The 23376-nt window shown below is 43.3% G+C and overlaps 1 protein-coding gene across 3 annotated transcripts in view; it reads right to left on the reverse strand.

Annotated features, from left to right (window-relative positions):
* CACNA2D1 (calcium voltage-gated channel auxiliary subunit alpha2delta 1) overlaps nucleotides 1-23376 on the reverse strand; it is a 520381-nt gene that overhangs the window by 89748 nt on the left and 407257 nt on the right. For 2 of the 3 annotated variants that reach the window (XM_033958927.1, XM_033958929.1), the window contains exons 19-21: nucleotides 13699-13755; nucleotides 6859-6930; nucleotides 4616-4687 (exon numbers count right to left, since the gene is read on the reverse strand). In XM_033958927.1, coding sequence (XP_033814818.1) covers nucleotides 4616-4687; nucleotides 6859-6930; nucleotides 13699-13755 — 201 coding nt within the window. The remainder of the gene's footprint in view (nucleotides 1-4615; nucleotides 4688-6858; nucleotides 6931-13698; nucleotides 13756-23376) is intronic. The other variant, XM_033958928.1, reaches the window with a different exon arrangement.

A 23376-nucleotide genomic window follows, 5' to 3' on the forward strand; every position in this document is an offset into this window, starting at 1 on the left:
CCATCCATAGAAGTGCCTATCAGGGCCTATATTAAAAGTTAGCATGGTTTATGCTGAAAGTGGCCATAGGTGCCAGTAGGAACCTCTATGGACCCGATTCTCATTGAAAGTAGGCGCTGGAAATGTAAGTCTGTAAAACCCTGACCTATAATTCCGGCATCTACTTTCGATGTGGCTGCAGTTGTCTAAACAGCACTGTCGTGTGATTGCCATACGATCAAAACTGTTTTTCTAAGCAGCCACAGCTAACAGCGCCGTTTAGAGAATCCAGCCCTCAGCTCAAATCTGGCACCGATGACCCTGGCATTACTGGTGCATAAGTTGTCTAGACTTTGAGTTAGAAGTATGAAAACAAGTCCATCCACCTGAATCAGAACCAAGTACAAGCCTTAGACAGCCTAGCATAGAAAGATCACATCAACCAGTCACTCTACCCTAATACGAGAAACGTCTAATCCAGAGTGATAGATGTTCATCACTATTCATTCATCATGTCTTTATTTAGTTGTAAAGGAAGTTATTTGTTTAGTTAAATGGGATGCTTGTTATCTTTAAACTTATACTGTAGTTTGGAAATGACTTATTCGGGAGGAATGGAATGGAGGAATTAACTAAGGCAGTGGTCTTCACTAATTTTTTATGATGGAGCCAATTGGCATTCAAATGAGCTGAAGGACAGCCACCAGTGTATGTCCATTACTTAAAACTTTTTATTGGGGTGGGTGTTTCCAAATGCATTCTCTTCTACTGAGAAATGCCATTCAAGCATGTAGCTCGTCCTCCCATCCACTTCCATCTTTCTGATCTAAGTTTGCATAGAGAAGCAGAGAGTATTGGGAAAAATCAGAATGACAATGGGGGCCAGTATCTGGTTAGCACAGGAAAGTCCACTCTTGCCCATGACCAGACCCCTCATAACAATAGAAGAGCGCCACATGGTCATATTTCTTCAAACCATAAATCAATTTCACTGCCGTATTCTGGATTAATCTAAATCTAGCCATTTCTTTCTTGGTGCATGTTAAATAGACAATATTACAATAGTCAAGAAGACTCAACAACAGTAACTGAACTAGAAGTTTGAAAGCAGAAAACTCAAAATATGGTTTTATGGTACGCAACTTCCATAATGTATAATAACCGTTTTGTATTATAGCATCTATTTGCTTTTTCATGGTCAGATGTTGATCAATAACAACTCCCAGTATTTTAATCATCGGATTAATTGTATACGGTATTGAGTCTCTAGTAATTGATTGTTCATGTAAAATCTTATGTGGAGACGAAACAAAGAACTTGGTCTTATCATGATTTAATTTAAGCTAAAATTCCTGCATCCATGAATCCATCACTTTCAATATAGACTCAATCGTCTGAGTGATATGGGACAAAGCTGTATTACAGGGAATAACGATCGTGATGTCATCAGCCTAGCTAAACAGTCTTGAACCCAATTCACTCAAAGAGGAGAGATACACATTAAATAATCTAGGTGAAAGTGGGGAGCCCTGAGGGACTCCACATGGGTTTTTCCAGACCACAGAGAGCTGATTATTAAACTTAACCTGATAGAGTCTAGAATCAAGAAACCCTTTAAACCACGAGAGAATGTTATCTTGTAATCCTAAAGCATCTAAGCAGGCCAATAGTTTGGTGTGATCCACCAAGTCAAAGGCACTACTCAGATCAAAGTGGAGAACCAACGCACTAATACCCTTACTCAATAAACTTTTTAGATGATCTAGCATTGTAGCCAATACCGTTTCTGTACTATAATGGGTTCTAAAACCAGATTGAGAATCATGAAGTAAAGAATGTTGCTCGAGATATTTTGTCAGCTGGATTTGGACCAGACCCTCCATGATTTTTACAAAAAAGGGAATTGATGCGACAGGTCTGTAATTGGATGGTAGTGATATAGATTCGTTCTTATTTTTAATTATTGGAGTAATTATAATATTGCCCTCCTCTAGTGGAAATTTCCCTGCATTCAAAAAGTCAGATAACTATTCTAATAATTTTAGTTTAAAACTTAAAGGTGCCGCTGTCAAAGGTCTGAAGGGCAAGCATCTAACATGCAGTATGATTTAGCATATCTGCAAAATAATTTAGAAAAATCATCCCAGTCCGGATTTTCGAATGTGGACCAATACAAATCTGCATGAACCTCGTCTTCTTTCATACTTAAATAAGAATCACAATTTCCTAAACAGGGTAAACAGGAAGATCTCAAATGTAAAACTTTAGAACTGAAGAAATTCGCTAGATCATTTGAAGTGGGCAAAAGTAGTTCTGAAGATTGCATGTTTTTGGTCACATTGAACACAGTGTTAACTAATTGAAATATTTTTTTTAACGTCATTGCTAGTATTACCAACTTTTGCTGAATAACAGGCTTTTCGTTTCTCCCTTAGTAGTGTTTTATAATTTCTAACTTGCTTCCTCCAATTTTCTTTATCTATAACTGATTTGGATGTTATCCATTTTCTCTCAAAATGGCGCACTGATCGCTTCATCTCTAAAAATTCTTTGGAGTCATCAGATCGTCTCTTTATAACATGCTTAAGGGCAATTTTATCTAGGAGAGTATTACATAAATTTTTCCAGTCTGATGGAAATTTATGAATGTTGCCTTCTGGTAATAGTTCTGCCCGCTTCCAGAATTCTATTGCATTAGGTGGTTTTCTAAAACGAATTTCTAATTTTTGCAATTTTGATATAGGATTTAATTTCTTAATACATCCAAGAGAAAAATAGTAGATAGAATGGTCTGACCAAGGTGTTGGCAACCATCTACCCTCCTTTAAATGGATCCCCACTTGGTAGTTAATGATACCAAGAATAGCTGATGACCCCCTATATGAGTTTGTGAGGGTTATAGAAAAGAAAAATCCAGATTTCAGTGTTACTGTAGGATGCCTAAATATGTCCCGAAGTGCTCCATTTTTTCTTTTTTTTTTGCTGTCTTAGGTGCATGTTAAAACCTAACACAACGTAACCAAAAGGCCCCTAAGTATGCAGATCGGGCGTATTCTATAACAGTTGGGAGTGGTCTCAGAGGACTTGAGAAGGACAGATGTGGTTTCTCTCCACAAAAGCAGAAATTAGGAAGAGGTTAGTGAGTAAATTAATGGAAATGTTTCTCAAACAGAGACTAGTGAACTTTTTGTAATCTATGCATTCCATCTATGAGATCTGAAAAGTAATGCTTCTGCCTCCATAACTTTTGTTTAAATGAAGATATTTTAATGAATGAAAATGAAAATAATGCTTGAAACTTGCTCTTTAATTGTAGGTATCTGCTTTTCTACAGAGCCACCACCATTCGCCATACATTTCTGCCAATGATGGAGATGTTTTTATAAGCAATTGCAAAAGAATTGCATATCCAGTCTCTTCAACCAGTTGCTCATAATCTTTGCCACTTCCTTCAATTTTGGAAAAGATGGAACTTGCATGGCATTAGGTCTGGACTGTCTGGCAAATGGGGTAAGACTGTGAACCCAGTCTTGGTGGTGTTTTGTACTGTGTGAGGCCTAGTATTTTCATATTACAAAAACATTTCATTGTTGCACTTCTAAACTTGTGTTTCCTGCGAAAAGCCGTGTGTTAGCAATTTACCTTTGACTGATCCTACAATTGCCATTTAAGAGTTCATCAATCTTTCTCATCTATTGCTGTCACTCTCCTAAGATTAATAATCCTGGTTTTGTAGCCTCGGGTTTTTGGTTTTTTTTAATGGGATTTGGGGTTTTCCTCTTATATAATATGGCGGTCTTTTGATACTAAGGGCATAGTGGTGGTTTTTAGCTAAAACTGAAAAACCTGGTTTTGACATCATGGATTTTTTTAGTTTTTTCAGTGTAAACTAATAACAAGAAATCCCATAGACAGATACATAGACTACTGCTTTTATAAGTTCTGGGATGATAAATCTTGCAGCCTTTGTTCTCATGTCATACACCCCACCCCTGTGATAGAATGTGCTTTTTCTGTGATTTAATGAGCATACCATCCTCTCTGCATGGTTATTCCCATGCAACCTTCCTCCCCCCACACATACAGTATTTTCAATTGCATCCCATAAGAATATTCAAAAATCACATGCTCTGTTTGTATTTCCCTCTGTTAAAGGCTGATCATCTGCTTTCATTTCAAACAGCTTTTCATGACAAAGACTTTTGTTCACTATTACTTACTTCTCACTCTTATGAACACTTTAGGAAACAATTGAAGTCTTATCTTTCCCCTAAGTACTTGTCTGAGAAGTTATTATTGGCCCTTTTTGGTAGATTATGTAATTTTTGTAAACCGCATTGATCTTATGGATATGCGGTATAGAAATACAATGTTATGTTATGAAAGGCTGTAGATTTGGAAGTATACAGTATGATAACATTTCTAGATAAAGCTGTCTGGTAGAGATCTACCTTATATATTATTGTGCTGCATATTACGAAAGAGAAGAGGATCCAGCCACTTCTCTCTGGACATGCCATGGAGGTGCAGGGAAGGGATCTTGAAGTTCTTTTGCATCCATCCAATTGTGAGATTCATGAACCATGAATGATCGCTAGCGTATTCATTTTGCATTGCCAATACAATGATCTCTTACCTCATCTTGCGACTTAATCAGTGTTCCAAATGTCCGCTCTCCACTTTTTCCATCTATCATTTGATTTCGAATCTAAAGAATAAATAGGCACAGTCAGCATAATGCTCACCAATATCCATCAAGCTTACCTATAATTGTATCAGAATTTAGAAACCAAATTATTTTAAATATGAAGTCTGTTCAAAAAGTTCCAGGACTGATGTTATAAAAATTTATTAAACAATCTTACAACTTATTCCATTGGGTCCCCTTCAAGTACTCCCCTTCCCAACATCGTTTCCACTTCTGGAAACAGTCCTTAAATGCATCTTCAGGAATCACCAAAAGTTGCTGCATCAAATTTTGCTTCAATGGTGTTGAATCGCTTTCCTTTCAGCATGGATTTAAGTTTAGGAAACAAAAAGAAATCAGCAGGAGAGAAAGGTGGCTGGGGAAGACCTGTCATCGCATTTTTGTGCAAAATTTGTGAATGTTGATGCATTCAAAGCACCTTCCACAACTCAAAACATGTTCCCCATAAGCTACTTCCAACATTTCATAAGTTTCTGCAGTGGTCTTACCCAATTTAAAACAGCTGCTCATTGAGGTCTAACAGGATGAAAAATAGCCAATCATGAAAACACACTTTCACAAAAAGTGCTGTAGTCTGGAGATGATTATTTGGAGGAGGTTATTTGTGAGGTTCCAAGATACTCAACACCACCTAGAACATCTCAAAAGAACTTCCCGTTGGTGGAACTTTTTGAACAGACCTCGTAAATGATAATGACTTTTAGGTTTCCTGCTTGTACATTTTTCAACCTGACTCTGTATCCTGTTTTTCTTTTGTGGGTGTGTATGGGGAGGGGGGGGGCAAGACTAGATTTAAATCTGACATTCACACAGGTGGGAGCAGTTTTACTAAGCTTTCCATCCAGGATATCTTAGTGGTATTGAAGTATGAATATTCCCTCCATACATAGAAGAGGAAAACAACTCAGGCAACATCACAATGTAGCAATACTGAGAGTCCTTTAAATAATAACATCCCAAAATATATGGTCAAATGCTGGGAATGTAGCAAAATAATGTAAAATAATCAATCACTGGTATCTATTTTTAAATACTTATCTTGATATTCCAAATATCTAAAACTGAACAGGTAACTTGATCCCCTACCCCAGGCTCCAGCAATGCTATTAGAGTTTTACCATCAGCTGCCTCAGGAATTCATATTCAAATACTTTCTTCTTCTCTTTCTTTAGATTTACCCCCCTTTTTAGAAAACCGCAGGCCGGCGTGCTGAATGCTCTGCGCTGCTCCCAATCTCTCTGCGCTAAAAATCGCTTTTGCAGTTTTGTAAAAGGGGGGGGGGAGTGCATTCCTTCAGATATCACCTCTGAATTTCATGATATTTGATAGAGTATGGAAGTAAATCCATGACGTGGTTTATGGCGTAATGCCATCGGCATCAGAGTCAGGTTCTCTCTTCGGGGATTACGAAGACACCTGTCCTGTGTTTGTTAGTTAACATTTAGCTAACGATTCATGGAATTATTGAGCATTCAGTTATATATTTCTGAATATTTTTCAGTATTGATTCATAGGCTAGCGTACTGGGCAGACATCTATGGTCTATGGTCCCAAAAGATAATTGAATCATGAATTTCCAATGCGTTTGAGTATTGGGCAGACTGGATGGACTGCTCAGGTCTTTGTCTGTCCTCATTTGCTATGTTACGATGCTGGTAATCAGGTAGTAAACTCTGCCTTAATCCATTTCCTTCTTCCCACTGATTGCTTTGCTTTCTTTCTTTGTGTGCTTGTTTTGTGGACATATATTGCTTTTCTGAAGCATTTAATTCCGACTGCCTTTTACATTTATTGCAGAAGAAAGACCATAGTGATGGACATTCATTTGCATAAATTTGTTTTGCGAGGATGTGCTAAATAATGTCATGTGTGCACAGCCATTTGAACTCTCTGAAAGTAGTGTGCACAAAAGCATCCCAAATCATTAGCACAGTGTTTCAAGTATTAGATAAATCATGGTATTATATATCCTGCAAGTCACTAATTCTGTACCTAGATAATATTATACCATCGGGATCATTTCATTTGCTTGGCCTCTCAGTTCGTTCAGGATCTGAACCTTCCTTCTCTGCCTCAGGACCTCCCTCACACAATCTGCACTTAATGATGCTTTTCAGGCTGCCAATAGTACATTGCATGACATGAAAAGGTTCACAGGAGCAAGGACTCACCTCCACTTTAATTTCATTCTCCAGCTCAGCATCCAGGAAGTCCAGCGTGACCGGTTCCTGGAATTTGGGATTCTAGAGCAAAAAAGAAACCGTTTCACATTGTGAAAAGGAAGAGGAAGTATTTATTCTGATGTCACAGCTACAGTATCATGCTTCAAAATTAGTTCAGCCCTAGATCACTTTTCCTACATTACAAAAGAACTTTAGTTTTGAATAGAGAAAAGGGAAGTGTAGGCATAAACTCAGAAAATGTTAGTCTAAAAATAGGTCCTTCTTGACTCCAAATCTAGATGATCTGCAATAAGATTACCCTCAAGTCAATTTTGGGGAGGGGGAATTCAGTAAATGGTACTCAGAGATAGGCCATAAATATGAAAAAGCCCTGGTCACAGGAGCTAACTGATGAACTGAAATCCCTTAAAAGTGCTCAGGAAAAGTCCCCCAACGCCAAAAAGTCTCTTCTTTTTCAGTCTTTGCACTTGGAAAAACTATATATGTTAATGAGCAATAATCCTATGTTAGCTTCATCAGAAGAGTATCATAAATGCAAACTTATCTTAATTTGGAGCGAAGCAGATTGTTGACGGGTTCTGACGCATTTCACAATAGGTTGCTTCAGAGAACATGGCATCCACTCTTTTTAAATTGCTGGTCTTGCTCTTAATCTACACCCCTAGCTGCAATTCTGTAAAGGGCGCTTAAGTGTGATTGGCACATGGCCAGGGCTATTTTTCTAGGTAACAACTGATTTAGGTACTATTTATAGAATCGGCCTGTCTGACTAACACTGAGTTAACATGGGAGTATGTACAGCCTCCTAAATAGAAGGCCATGAGTATGGAAAAATTAGGGTAGGGCCTTCATAAAATAAATAAAGAACCTACTACTGCCACATTAAACCTTTGCTTAGCGTTTAGGAAAGTCCTGCCTTAAGACATGTTAAGCCCAGATTCTAGATACCTTTAGCAAAAGGGCCTCTTGAGACTCATCTTGATAAAAAAGGTGTGAGTTAAATCCAAACCAAAAATAAAACACCAAATATTTTTTTATTTACGTAAGTGTGCAAAATGGGATGAACCAACCAAGTGAACATCTCTGTCCTGTGCTCTTTCCTAACCCAAATGAAACAGACTTGCGTGCCATAAAGGCAGGCGCATGTGACTCTTATCCATTGTGAAGGAATAAGTTGAAAACTGGTTCTCAAGCCAGTTCTTGTCAAGTTTTCAAGATATCCACAATGAATATGCAACAGCTACATCTGCATATAGTGTAGGCAATGACGATTTGGAGCACTGTGAAAGATATTTGAGTGCCTGGTGGCCCTGCTGAGGATCGTGAAGACAGACATCTAATATATGAAGGTTATGAGGTGCAATATGAATATAGTGTAGTATAGTGTAGGCAGTGCATGAAATATATCTCATGCATCTTCATTTTGGAAAGCAGACCGGCAGAGCATTCCCCACGGACTGTGGGAGGTGCTTATGGATTTCTAGTTTCACTCATATGAAATGTTCAATTTCCAAATGACGTAATGTGAGCTGCTGATGTATTTCTGGAACTGTTAATACTTTTTGCTTCATTCATTAAAAAAAAACCTGGCATGCAAAAAGTTAGTTTTCATTACCTGTAGTTTTTTCTATTTTCCAGTTTTGCTTTTCCTGACCATTCATCCTGCAATCACTCCCTTCTTCTTTAGAGCCCCCTAAAAATTTCATTTTAAGCTTTGCTATTTAATCTGATTTATGGCTCTCCTATTCAATGGTGCTTTTACATTCTGTTCATATCTACAAGTCTCACCCACTGTCTCCTTCGACAACCAGATTTCTCTCCTAGCCCCCAAATTCTGTATATGGCACCTAAGATTGTGGACATACATCAGTTCATGTAGTTGATGTACGCACAAAACTTAATTGATCAATTGGCCTAATTGGCCTCATAATTGATGGTAATTGGAACAAATTAAAAGCTAAGCACACAACTCGTAAAGCATGATTCTGTAAAAGTATGCACCAGTTGCAGCACGCAAATTTGAAAAGGATGTGGCCAGGGAGTGAGTGGAAGGCATTCCTAAAAGTTAGTCATAGAATAGGCCTGTTGCACATCCAACTTAGGGGCAAGCCTTTAGGCCTAAACGCCTGAGCCTAAGCTATGCATTGCACACAGGCGCTAAGCGCGTGCACCTTAATAGAATCACACTAAGCGCTGTTCTAGTTAGCGCCATATCTCCAATATGGCCCTAAGTTCCTCTAGAGCAGTGGTCTCAAACTCAAACCCTTTGCAGGGCCACATTTTGGATTTGTAGGTACTTGGAGGGCTGCAGAAACAATAGTTAATGTCTTATTAAAGAAATTACAACTTTCCATGAGGTAAAACTCTTTATAGTTTATAAATCTTCCCCCCCCCCCGAAGGCCTGCATGTTCCCCCCTTCTTTGCAGCGTTCTCCAGCTTCCCCCCTGGCCTCCCGGTCTTAGTTTCAGCTAATTACCGCAGCCTGCAGAGAGAATCGCCGGTGCTGTAGCGTTCCTTGCAGGCTGCCATGGGCCTCCGCAGCACGTTCCCTCTGCCGCGATCCCGCCCCTCCTCTTGATGTCAGGGGCAGGATTGTGGCAGAGGGAACGTGCTGCTGAGGATGATGGCAGCCTGCAAGGAATGCTACAGCACCGGTGATCTTCTCTGCAGGCTGCGGTAATTAGCTGAAGGTAAGAGCAGGAGGCAAGGGGGAAGCTGGAGGACGCTGCAAAGAAGGGGCAGCACTAGTACAGACAACAGTAGTATAGACTGTGGGCCGCAAAATAGTACCTGGCGAGCTGCATGTGGCCCCCGGGCCGCGAGTTTGAGACCACCGCTCTAGAGTCTAGAAGATGAGATGCAGTAACTGCAACAAAGTTGCTAAGCTCTGGCCCTCTTCCATGATTTTCAATTAAACTCCTGCAACTTTTACAACACAATAACTTATCCCCAACTATTCAGAAATGCTGAACCAAGCACATAAGAATTGAATTCATTATTATTATATTTTTTAAGTATCTTCATCAAATGTTGTCTGATCTCTCTCAGCACATCTAGTCACACTTTTCTCCAATGACACTTTCGGAATGAACTAATCCCATCTCGAGCTCACAAATTCTTTTTTGTGTCAAGTTTTGGATCATGGGCTGCTCACTTCTACTCTGCCTCTGAGAACGTGTAGTGACACATTGCAATGCTGCTTATGGATAACACAGAACCATGGCTTGTACGAAATTTTGTTACGATAAGAACATAAGCAATGCCTCCACTGGGTCAGACCTGAGGTCCATCATGCCCAGCAGTCCACTCACGCGGTGGCCCAACAGATCCAGGACCTGTGCAGTAATCCTTTATCTATCCCCTTTTCCAGCAGGAAATTGTCCAATCCTTTCTTAAACCCCAATACCGTACTCTGCCCTATTATGTCCTGTGGAAGCGCATTCCAGGTGTCCACCACACGTTGGGTAAAGAAGAACTTCCTAGCATTCAGCATCATATGTTTAGAAATTTCTTGATGTAATGCTTCATCTAATGTCACGTATATGGCTGTAAAATAATCACATGATGGAGCTCTATCATTTGAAATCTTCCAGAGCTGGTTTTTGGTTTTATTTTATGAACTGAAAGTAGATACCATTGAAGAACACAATAGTCATTAAGAAAAAATAGAATAAAGACATATTTAACTGTGACAGGAGAGAGAAAGACAGGAAATATTGGATGGGGGAGGGAGAATCACACACACATACACAGGAGATGCTGCACAGTTGGGGGAGAGGGAAATATACCCTTACAGAGAAGATACTGCATGGCTTGGGGGGGGGGGCGGAGAGAAGCACAGGGAAGGAAATAAACACACAGGAGATGGTGTATGGCTAAGGAGGAGATAGACATCATACACACAGATGCAGCATGGCAGGGGGGAGACACACACACAGAGGAGGGACTACATGACTGGGAGGGAGAGAGAGAGAGATGTTGCATAGCAGGAGGGGGAGATATTGGGAAAGGGGAGAGATAATGGACATGGAGAGAGAAAGAAATGTCAAATGGACAGGAGACCACGGCAAGAGTTAAGAGAAGGCAACAAAGTCAGAAAAGGTCATTTTTTTTCTATTTTGTGATCAGAATATGTTAGTTTGGGAATGTACATCTCTGCAAGAGTTGATTGGAGCTTGGTGGGTACTCCTTTGAAATTTGTTTGACTTAAGGAGTGCTTGGCTTGAATAAATTGGGAAACACTGCTTTAGCAAGCACACCAAATATGAAGTGGTACCCCAGGAGCAACACACAATATCTATACATACATAGAGACATACATCCCAGGCTTTGTAAAACAAAGACCTAGACGTTTATGCAAGATAAACATTTAAGCGCCAATTTACATACGCATTAAATCCGAATCCGCTATAATAAAACCCTAAGCGCGCATGCAGACTTCAAACGGCGTGATCCCTGTGTACATGATTTGTGCCTCCGTGGAGCCTGTTGCGGTTTGGTTTATATGGCGGTTTCGGGCATGTGCGGTGGCTTCCTCAAGCTTCCTCCAGCTGGAGCCTGTGGTGGTTTCACTAGCTATACAGCCTGCGTTGGACCCAGTCAGTGCTGCTTCATTTTTACAAGGTAGGTGGGAGAAGGGGGCTGGAGCTGAAGTGTCTCAGCGCACGAGAAACAACCAGGCAGGGGGCAGCAAGAGGGACAAACAGACACACAGAAAGATAAGGGGCCAGGGAGAGAGACAGAAAAAAGACAGACAGACAGACAGACAGACAGATAGCGGCCAAGGAGAGAGACAGAAAGAAAAAAAGACAAACAGCCAGCAGCCAAGGAGAGAAACAGAAAGAAAAAAAAAGACATACAAACAGCCAGTAGCTAAGGAGAGAGAGAGAAATAAAAAAAGACAGACAGAGGGCGGCCAAGGAGAGAGAGAGAGAAAAAAAATAAATAAAGGCAGACAGATAGAAACATAGAAACATAGAAAGATGATGGCAGAAAAGGGCTATAGCCCATCAAGTCTGCCCACTCTACTGTCCCACCCCATTAAGTCAGAGTGCTGCTCGACCCACGTAGAGATCCCACGTGGATGTCCCATTTATTCTTAAAGTCGAGCACGCTAGTGGCCTTGATCACCTGCACCGGTAGTTTGTTCCAGTGATCCACCACCCTTTCTGTAAAGAAATACTTCCTGGTGTCACCACCAAATCTCCCTCCTCTGAGTTTGAGCGGGTGCCCTCTTGTGACTGAAGGTCCCTTAGGAAAGAATATGTCGTTTTCCACCTCGACACGACCTGTGACGTACTTAAATGTCTCAATCATGTCACCCCTCTCCCTGCGCTCCTCTAGAGAGTAAAGCTGCAACTTGCCCAGTCTTTCCTCATATGAGAGACCCTTGAGTCCAGAGACCATCCTAGTGGCCATTCGCTGGACTAACTCAGATAGCGAAAGAAAAAATGACAGACAGACAGATAGCGGCCAAGGAGAGAGAAAGAAAGAACAAAATACAGATAGACAGATAGCAGCCAAGGAGAAAGACAGAAATAAAAAAAGACAGACAGCCAGACAGCGGCCAAGGAGAGAGACAGAAAAAAATCCCAACAGACAGACAGGGGGCCAGTGAGAGAGACAGAAAGAAAAGGGACAGGGAGAGAGAAAGAAATAAAGAAATGCCTAAGTCTACACACCTATTCAAGCACCCATTAATCTAACGGTCTTAAACACTAGTAGGGTTTATAAAATGAGGTCCATTGTATTCATAAATATACAATGACCTTGGAAGATAATCATCACAGATATTTTTGCATAACTGTTTTTATTTTGCTGTTGTTGTTGACAGCTTATGGACTTGGAGCCTTTAACACCAAACACAAAGGCATTAGATATGAAATTGTGCACAGGAAAATTGAATTCTTTCCATAAAAAGACATATGCAAACACAGCTTTTAAATTCTACCAATGTGATTTCTCAATTAGGTTAACCTAGGACACAGAACACCTACTACAACAGGAAATACTAACAACGCATTGTTGTATCCTAAATGTGGACACGGAACTTTAGAATTCTAAGGTGTTGATTAGCATGGATTATTTTTATATGTTTGTTATTTTTTTCCTATTTAGGGTTCCTCTTTACAAAAGTGTGATGCTTTCCACAACCATTCAATTTTGTAAAGAGGAAGTTGTTCAATGATTGGGTGGTGAGGTTTTGGAGGGACTTTGTTCCCTTTTTTCCTCCATGTCTCTGAGCACAACTCTTCTACATATGAAAGTGTGATAAAGTTTTTATAAGATCTTGCTTGAACTTCATTTACAGTGTGCTTTGAGAACGTGCACACGGCACAGAATGTATGAGCCCAGCTATAGATGTGCTCTTATACAAGCCATTTCTAGACATAAACTATTGCTTTGTGTGTGAAATTAGCTTTGAAAAACTAGTCCTGAAAAAGTGTCATTTTGGATTCTTCCTTTGGTTTTCCAAGCACAAATTTATGAGGTTGTAAACCTTTTGGGGACAGGAAAATACCTTCTGTGCCTGACATTAACTTACCTTGAGCAACTGAGAAAGTTGTGAGCTACACTCAAAACCAAATAAAAGTGGTGACAGTACTGGTGGTCTTCTCAGAGGACATTTGGAAAGCTTTATATTGCATTAAGCTCTATCAGTTATGATTAATATGGCTTTGCTTACACTACGTCTAAGGAGCTCTCATGCATCATGCTCGGAAGCCAGCTTAGGATCACCCACACCCTAGTTAGAAGGTTTGTTTTAGTAAATCTGGCCAGAAACACTAATCTCAAAAGCACGGATCATCACTTCCAGCCACAGTTACCTGAATACCGGGCCTTCTCTTTCTCAGATTAACTGTAGGGATACCTACACCAATGCTCTAAAGTAATAGAAAAACATTAATTTGTTCCTATGGTTTACTCACTGTTCTCATGCATGTTTTGTATCCACGAGGACCACTATTTCCCAGTGCAAAATATCCTGCAACCAGGAACTCAAGTCTAAACTAAATTTAACAGAGTATTTTGGTCTCAGAGGGTTGATATTCAAAGCAATTTAAGTAGGAAGGAGAAAGAGAAAATGAAAGCAAATAAAGATCGTATGGCCTATCCCTTACCCTCCTTTGGAGATCCTATGTACTTGCACCAAGCTTCTGAATTCAGATACAGTTTTCATCTCCACCAGCTCCACTGGGAGGCCATTCCATGCATGCACCACCCTTTCTGTGAAGTATTTCCCCTTTCATCTTCATCGTATGCCCTCTCAATCCAGAGCTTACTTTCAATTGAAAGAGACTTGCCTCTTGTGCATTTACGCTATAGGGGTATTTAAATATCTCTATCATATTCTCCCTCTCCCACCTTTCTTCTAAAATAAACATATTGAGGTCTTTATGCTTTATGATGAAGAGCATTGACCATTTTAAAAGCTACCCTGTTAATATTATTGAAGGTGTGGCCTCTGAATGAAAACTCATTAGAGACTTATACAGGGGCATCATCACCTCCTATTTCCTACTAGCCATGCCTCTCTTTATGCACCTAAACATCCCTCCTGCTTTCGCTATTGTCTTTTCTACCTGTTTGGCCAGTTTAAGATCATCACATATGATTACACTCAAGTTCTGCTTTCCTTTTGCGCACAGAGGTTCGTTCCTGCCTGCTTAAATTACTTGGGGCCAGCTATCCATTGATATTCAGCAACACTTATCTTGGCCCTTAATTGGCCACTTTGGAATTAGGCCATAGAGGGACATTCTGGGGGTGGAATCAGGAAGAAGCCATGAGTTTTGCAGATGCTGGTGGTATTCATTGCCAGTGCCCACATAGCTAACCAGGCAAGCAGGGCTGCATAAATAGCAACCCAACTTTGTCCAGTTAACTGTCTGGGTCTGGCACCAAATACTGGCTAGCTTCTACATAAATACTCTCCCTCCCCTCCCTCCTGTCCCCTCATTACAATGTCAGATCCCTCTCCATCCTGCCTCACCCACACTAAGCACTTATTCCCCCTCCTTCCTGATCTCCTTCAAAACAAGCTGTGACCCCCCCTCCCTCCCAAATTCTCCTGAGGAGCATTGGGCCACCCCAAAAGAACCCTCTACCCTTTAACCCCTGCTAGTTCTACAAGACTGCCACTAGAGGCCATGGTAAGCATTTGATGCTGGAGCTGAATGGGCAGGAACAAATGTGTCTTCTACCCTGTGGACCCTATGTCACAAGGTATTTTTAAGGTAAGTCTAGGGGGGGCCTACAGGGGGTAGTGGGCTCTTGTTGGAAGGCCAGATGCTCTTAGGGAAGAGATGTGGAAGGGAAGGAGAGGGATTGGTGAGTTTGATAAATTCTTGTAAATCCAATTTTGTATTCTACCATGCCTGTAAAGTTCTTTTAACTTATTAAGCACATTGAACTGCGGTGTCTTGAGGTATACAAATACATTTTTATGTTATATTGATATGGGGGGATGGGAGGTTATTGGGTGTGGGGGGGGGTGCTTTTAGAAAGCCAAGGGGATCAGTGCTTGGTGAAAGAGTTCAGGAGGAAGGTGAGATCTGTGCTTGTTGCTAGGTGGGGAGAGAGGTCTTAGCCAATATTTAGCTGAGATTCACATAATATCAGTTGCAATTAGCATTAGCTTCAGCAGCAAGTTCCTGGCTGGTCAATGCCAGCGCCAAGTCTAATTCTGTTCACAGGGGTCAGAACATAGAAATAATGACCACCGCAAGCTAAATATTGATAGCAAATTTTTATGTGAAACTAATTTTATTGAGCACAAGAAAGAAAATTTAAACCACAAAATGCAAAACAATACAATAGTAAGAAATATTGCTAATCCAGTAGAAAATGAGAATATACTCAATAGTTCATATATAGTTTCCCCAAAGCTCCCTAATTCCCCCTTCCCCTCCTGTATCCCCAAATCTCTACAATAAAATAGAACTATGAACATCAAAACAAATTCCAATTATCAGTGCAATTCTGCTTCTGACCACTGGGGTAAGAGTTTCCAAATCATCTGGAACTCGAGCACTTTGCTGATGGGTCTATGTCAAATCTTGTGTTCAAACAAGACAAATTGACAAAGGACAGAATTCCTTTCCTGTTCCAGCCCTGTCTACCAGGGTCCAGCTGTGTAATTCACATTTACTCAGAGGGAAACAACTTTCTTGTGACTTCTTAAGTTTGTTCTCTAATCAGTCAGGAAGAGAGACAAGTGAACTGTTTTAATACAGAGTGTATTCTCCACCCCAGTGTGATTTATGCCCATAAAAAATGTTAAAATTGTTCTGCCAGCTCAAAATTACCATTTATTTTGCATTCAATATATGCCATGAAAATCTCACTGAAATGAAAAATAAACCATTCAACAAATCCAAAAAGTACCCGTGTCCTCCGTGACATTCAGACTCAGGTAAGACTGCACAGTGACTCAGTGTGGTAAAATGTGTTGGTAAGGTGGCTTTGGCTATGTGATTGGTGGTGTGGCGTGTGTGAGACATTGTACGTGTGGCTATTGATTAATTTATAGCTCTCCTTTAAGTGCAATAAATATATAAGTAGTAACAACTCAAATAGGACAAAGTAGCAACCCAACACATAAGAAAGTAAGAACAAATAAAGGCAACAAGCTATCAGATTCCCCTTATGGCTTTACCATAGTACCAAAAAATAAATAAAAAGATAACACTGTACCACTTCAATCACCACAAGCAAAACAATGACGGCATGCAACAACCTTCAAAGAACGCTTCATATTGCTTCATCTGCTGAAATACCCCCAAACCACAGAGCTCAAGGTGCATCCAAGGTCACTCTGGAAGAGAATAGCAGTGCACAGGAATGACAAACCAAACAAACAGAGCAGAGGGTACGCCCACCAGACCTAAACCCATAAAAGAGCAAATTAAACGATCACAGATGCAAAATACGCCCAAGCCTCACCACAAAATGAAAAGCACCAGAATCTTTCACCTAATGCACCAGACACCAATGTGCCCTGCATCAAACGATGTATTTACAGCCAATGTCTGTGGGGATTTGGGGCAGTTGTCTAGTAAAGTAGAAGGTGAAGACATGAAATGCAGGGTGGTGTGACATGGGGGGAGGAAAAGGAGTGCATGCTGAGGTGTGGTGTAGGGGGTAGGGTAGTTTGGGATGGTATTTGTTTCTATGGGCAGAGAGGGAAAATACTTGAGCACCTGACTGTAAAACCGCTTAGATAAACCTTGATAGCGGTATATAAAACAGCTAAAACACTTAAACACTTCTCCCACACTGAAAAAAATAAGCTTTCAAAGCCTTACGAAAAGAAAGAACCAAAGGAATCAGATGTAATGCATCTGGGACAGTCATTTAAGATCCCTTTTACTTAGCTGTGGGAAAAAGTGATCTTATGAGGGTTTTCTCAGAAACAGGCCATTTTTACCACAGCAGTGATTTTCCATGTGTCCAATTAATGGCCAATGAAAGAAATTAGCGCAATTACTTAATGCCACCCACCTTTGTAGGTGATGAGGTCTCATGCGCTAATCCTGATGCGTTAACTGATTAGTTCATAAATGCCCTTCTCTGCCCCTTCCATGGAAAAAATAAAAAATATCTTTGTGTAAACCAATTCTCTCTCTAAGGATTGGCCAGGTATGTTCCAATTTTTTTTTTCTCAAGTGAATGACAAGTTCTAAAATTTATTTTTCGTGTGAGCAAAAACAACAATTTCCCAGATTTTGCAACTATTTTTGTGAGCAACCATGTAAAATCTGTGAACGATACTCCTAGGACGTATGAGCAATTCCTCATGTGCTCAGCTTAGAGGGAACACAGGTTGTACACAAAGGTTAAACTTACCACAGTGTACCCTGGTGTGTCCTCCAGGAAGCCCTTTGAAGCTTAGTTAGGCCTGGATTAGTACCTAATGCAGCTTAGTAAAAGGATCCCTTAACTCTCCAGTCCCTCAGATACAGATTGTGAGATCCAATAGCTTTTAGGCTTACAGACAGTATATAAGAAAAACATGAACAATTATATATATATATATATATATATATATATCAAAAAATTCAGATCTGTAAACTATCTAAAGAAGAAGATAGGACAAAAATGGAAAAATCTTCCCAAGGGCTCCAGTAGTGAATATTTGGATGAAGATACCGTATTTTTCGCTCCATAAGACACACTTTTTCCCCCAAAAAAGTGGGTGGAAATAAGGGTGCTTCTTATGGAGCGAATACAAGTTTACCCTCCCCCCGGTACCTTTTTAAAAATTCCGGTGGCGGTGGTCCAGCGCAGTCTCGGTAGGAGCTTTCCATGCTCCTGCCCCTCCCTCACTGGAAGGCTGCTTCTCTTTGTGCAGAGCAGCTCATATAGCAGGAGCACGAGCTTTTCGTGCTTGTGTCTGGTCCTATTTTGCTCACTGAATGGCTGCCATCAAATCACGAGAACTGATGACAGCCATTCAGTGAGTGGCGCAGGACATAGAAACATAGAAATAGACGGCAGATAAGGGCCACGGCCCATCTAGTCTGCTCACCCCAATGACCCTCCCCTACCTTTCTCTGTGAAGAGATCCCACATGTCTATCCCATTTGGCCTTAAAATCAGGCACGCTGCTGGCCTCAATAACCTGAAGTGGAAAACTATTCCAGCGACCAACCACCCTTTCAGTGAAAAAAAATTTCCTGGTGTGCCCGTGCAGTTTCCCGCCCCTGATTTTCCACGGATGCCCCCTTGTTGCCGCGGGACCCTTGAAAAAGAAGATATCTTCTTCCACCTCGATGCGGCCCGTGAGATACTTGAATGTCTCGATCATGTCACCCCTCTCTCTGCGTTCCTCGAGTGCAACTTATCCAGCCGTTCCTCGTACGGGAGATCCTTGAGTCCCGAGACCATCCGGGTGGCCATTCTCTGGACCGACTCCAGTCTCAGCACATCCTTACGGTAATGCGGCCTCCAGAATTGCACACAGTATTCCAGGTGGGGCCTCACCATGGATCTATACAATGGCATAATGACTTCAGGCTTACGGCTGACGAAACTCCTGCGTATGCAACCTATGATTTGCCTTGCCTTGGATGAAGCTTGCTCCACTTGATTGGCAGTCTTCATGTTCTCACTGACGATCACCCCTAAGTCTCGTTCTGCTTCAGTTCTTGTTAGGATCTCGCCATTAAGGGTGTAAGTCTTGCATGGATTTTGGCTGCCCAGGTGCATGACTTTGCATTTTTTGGCATTGAAGCTGAGTTGCCAGGACCTAGACAAGTGCTCCAGTAGGACCAGGCACAAAAATGAAAAGCTCCTGCTCCTGCTTTATGCGCCGCTCTGCAGAAAAAGAAGCAGCTTGGAGTCACGTGATGCAGCCTGTCTAAGCAGACGCACGGAAGGAGAGCTCCTGCCCCACGGACTTAAAAACAGCGATAAAATCGGCTTTCTGTACCCCCACCGGAGCCGCGAGCACACAGGAAGGGGACTTACTCTCCGCCCGGCACTAGCGGCGCAGAGCACTCACGCCGGACCAGGGTATGCCAGTAAAACCGGCAAAGAGCACTCGGGACAAGCCTTCGCTAACCCCCTCCAAAATGGCGGCGGAGCCGGCCACCTTTACCATACCCGCTGGAGACTGGATAACGGACATCACACGGTCGGTCACGGCGGCGCTGGCGGACAGACTTAACAAGATCCAGTCGGCTGTGGAGGAGATGAATGAAAAGTTTGATTCCCACAGCCGACGCTTGACGGATGTCGAGCAACGGGTGTCCGACCAGGAGGACACGTGCTCCAGCCTGACGGCCCAAGTGGAAGAACTTAAGAAAACGTCCCGGGAGCTACAGGACGCCTTGGAGGAGCAGGAGAATAGGAGCCGCCGGAACAACTTGAGGCTGGTCGGGCTCCCTGAGACGGTGGGTGAGCAAGAACTGTATACTATTTTCAGCACGTGGCTACCAGAATCTCTGCAGCTAACTGGTGGTGCGGAGGCCTTTGCCTGCGAACGAGCGCACCGTATTGGCACCCGACCCATGGAGGGGGGAAGGGCGCGAACAGCCATAGCTCGTTATACGAACTGGCGGGAAAAGGAATTACTGCTAAGGGCTTACCGAAAGGCGGGGGCCCTGGACTACAAAGGCTCCAGAGTACTCATGTTCAATGATTACTCGGTGCGGGTGGCGGCCCAACGCAAGATTATGGCGCCATCCTGCACGGACCTTCACAACAGGGGTATCAAATTTGCCCTGGTTTACCCTGCGAAGCTCAGGGTCTGGCATGACGGTAAGACCCTTAATTTCAACAGCGGTGACGAAGCCAAGGCGTTCCTGGCGACTTTGCCTGCCTGACGACCCATACAGCCCAGAAGTACCTGATTGGGATCTTTTCTTACCATACATCTGCTTTTCATACGTGTCGAGATGGGACCTTTATGAGCTGGACTGGTGGAGTGGCTGTTTGCCCGGTACATTGCTCAAGTGCCCTGTGTGGATATGAGACCTTTCCTAACCTGGAGATGTGGCCCTGTACTCCTGTTTTGAGATGGCCTCCAGGATAGATCCGGCGGCGGGGCTCAGGTGCCCTGAGTTTAGTTGCGCCGGGCCTGGGTGGGGAGGTGAATACATGGATTCCTGCATGTCTGTCGGCCGCATCCCTTTCTGAGGGACATACCTGGCGATACTCTGCGACAGCTACTCTGGACAGTTCGGAGATCTTTTGGGCAGACTGCAGACATGATGGAAAGTTTGATCTGGACTTGATGGTACCAACTTATCTGTTCTCTGCTTTGGTTTCTGTTATATTCCTGGACTGTGTGCTTGTTTGAAATTGTTTGATATGCAGTGGGGGTGTTTTCTGTGGGTGGGGGGGAGGTCTCCGGGCAGGCTGGGGGATATATATGGGTTTGTATGCTGGTGGGGAGGGATCAGCATGGGGGGATAAGGAGGGGTGGGGAGGGGGGATGGGGGACTGTTGGGAGGTGTGTGAGGGGGAAGGCATGTCTGAGTCTGGGATGAATGTGCGGGGGGGATGCATGGGGGATGGGCGTGCTGGGGTAGGGGGCACCTGGTTATCGAGGGCGGCGAGGCTCTGCTGGGAGGCTTCGTTGGCACCTATTTATTCATTCTGCGCAGGCTCACCTTGCGTTTGGCTGGGGGAGAATGGCTGACCTCTCCTGTTATTGGGGGGCTGGTGCTCCCTGGGTTTTCACGCAGCATACCGCTACGCTCTAGTCGATATGGCTGATCTAAGGGTTGTTACTTTTAATGTTGATGGCATCAGGTCCCCAGTAAAGCGCTCTCGTATCCTTGCCAGCTTACGAACTCTGAAAGCGGATGTGGCATTTCTGCAGGAAACCCATCTAACACAGATTGAACACTCTAAATTGCGGAAAAATTGGGTTGGGGATGTTTACTCCTCTACCTCAGGAGGCCGCCGGCGGGGGGTGGCTATCTTGATCCACAAGCGGTTACCGTTTGTCCTGCATAAACAACTAACTGACCGGGAGGGGAGATATGTCATTGCACTGGGGGATCTATGGGGACAAAAACTGTTGCTCTGTAACGTATACGCCCCAAACACTTACTGTCATAAATTTTTCTCCACACTTCTATCTCAGGTATCAGCCTACCCGGACTACCAGGTGATCCTGGGGGGGGATATGAATATCACTGCAGACCCAGGGGTGGATTGTAAACCTCCTAGGGGTAGTCTGAGAGACCATGACAACAAGGGGGTGGGCTTTTTGACACAGCACTTAGGCCTGGTGGACGCCTGGCGGGCATTACACCCGTTCGAATCGGATTTTACTTTTTACTCACATGTCCATAAAGCGTATGCCCGACTGGACTACATTCTGCTTGACCAAAGACTGTTCTCACGGGCTGCTAAGTCGGAAATAGTGGAGTCCACGATCTAGGATCACGCCACCGTGGACCTCACCTTGACTCTCGCAGCAGGCGGCAAAGCTTCCTCTTGGAAAATGGCGTTGCACCTGTATCATGATCAGGAATTTCGGACATTTTTAAGAGCTCGCTGGGCAGACTATCAGGCCACTAACGACACTCCTGACATTGGACCGGTAACTTACTGGTATGCCTCTAAGGCAGTTCTGAGGGGACATGTGATCGCATATATGGCTGCTAAACGTAAGGCCCGGGGAGCGGAGCTCTTGTCGCTCACGCGACGTTTGCATCAATTCCGCAGGGCTCATATCGCCTCTTTGTCGGACTCTGACCGGCAGGAATACAAGACGACACGAGAACGTATCGAGACCTTACTCCATCAGCGTGCGGAGCAGACCTTTGCGTTCCAACGGTATAAAATGTATAGGTGGGGGGGTAAGACGGGGAAACTCCTGGCGAACTTAGTGAGACCGTATAAGAAACGCCAAATCATTACTTCCATCCGCGACGCTAGGGGAACACGACACGAGGGGGAAAGCCAAATAGCGGAACAGTTTGTTAAGTATTATGAGACCCTATATGGTAGGCGCCCATTGGACGAGATTGCCCTTGGGGATTTTTTCAGGGGCTTATCATTACCGCGCCTAGAGGAGGACCAGGCTGCTTTTTTGAGCCAACCCATCTCCGGGGCTGAACTCCGAACCACCATTCGTTCCCTCAAACTGGCGAAGGCACCCGGGCCGGATGGGTTTGGCCCTGAATACTATCGCATTCTTGAGGATCTTGTAGCGCAGCCCTTGAGCGCAATGTATAACGAGGTGGCGAGGACGGGTGGTTCCTTTCAGGATAACATGGCCCACATAGTCCTGCTCCCAAAGCCGGGTAAAGACCCGGACCTGGTGGGATCGTTCCGTCCAATTTCTCTCTTGGATCAGGATATTAAACTCTTGGCCGCAACTATGGCGCGGCGCCTGAATAGCTTTCTCCCCGATCTCATTCATCCCGACCAGGTCGGATTCGTACCGGGCCGTTACGCCTCCATGAACCTGATGAAGGTCTTGGGGGCTATTCATGATAGGGTAGGCCGGGGTGGCCAGGAGGCGGTTGCGGGATTGGACATGGAGAAAGCTTTTGATAGCATCTCTTGGGACTATCTCTTCTGGGTCTTGCGTAGGGGTGGTTTCCAGGGAGAGTTTCTGGCTTGGGTGACGGCTCTGTACCACAATCCCAGGGCGCGCTTACTTATCAATGGGGGTCTTACTGCGGATTTTGGCTTACAGAGAGGTACGAGACAGGGCTGCCCTCTCTCCCCACTCCTTTTTCTTTTGGCCATTGAGCCGCTCGCGGCTAAGATCCGGCAGGATGAGACTCTTACGGGCATTGTAGTACGGGGACGGGAATGTAAAATCAGCTTGTTTGCGGACGATATCTTACTTTATATGGATCAGGTCCCCATCCATCTGCCCAGAGCTTTGACGGTGATTCGAGCTTTTGGGGCATTGTCGGGCTTACAGGTCAATTGTAGCAAGTCGGAACTCCTGATGCTAACAGGGCGCCGGGCGGAGCCGTGGCACGCGGTGTTGCCTATAGCACCCACGAGCAAACCAATGCGCTATCTTGGTA

The sequence above is a fragment of the Geotrypetes seraphini genome, chromosome 9, assembly GCF_902459505.1.
Source record: "Geotrypetes seraphini chromosome 9, aGeoSer1.1, whole genome shotgun sequence".
Taxonomy (NCBI): Eukaryota; Metazoa; Chordata; class Amphibia; order Gymnophiona; family Dermophiidae; genus Geotrypetes; species Geotrypetes seraphini.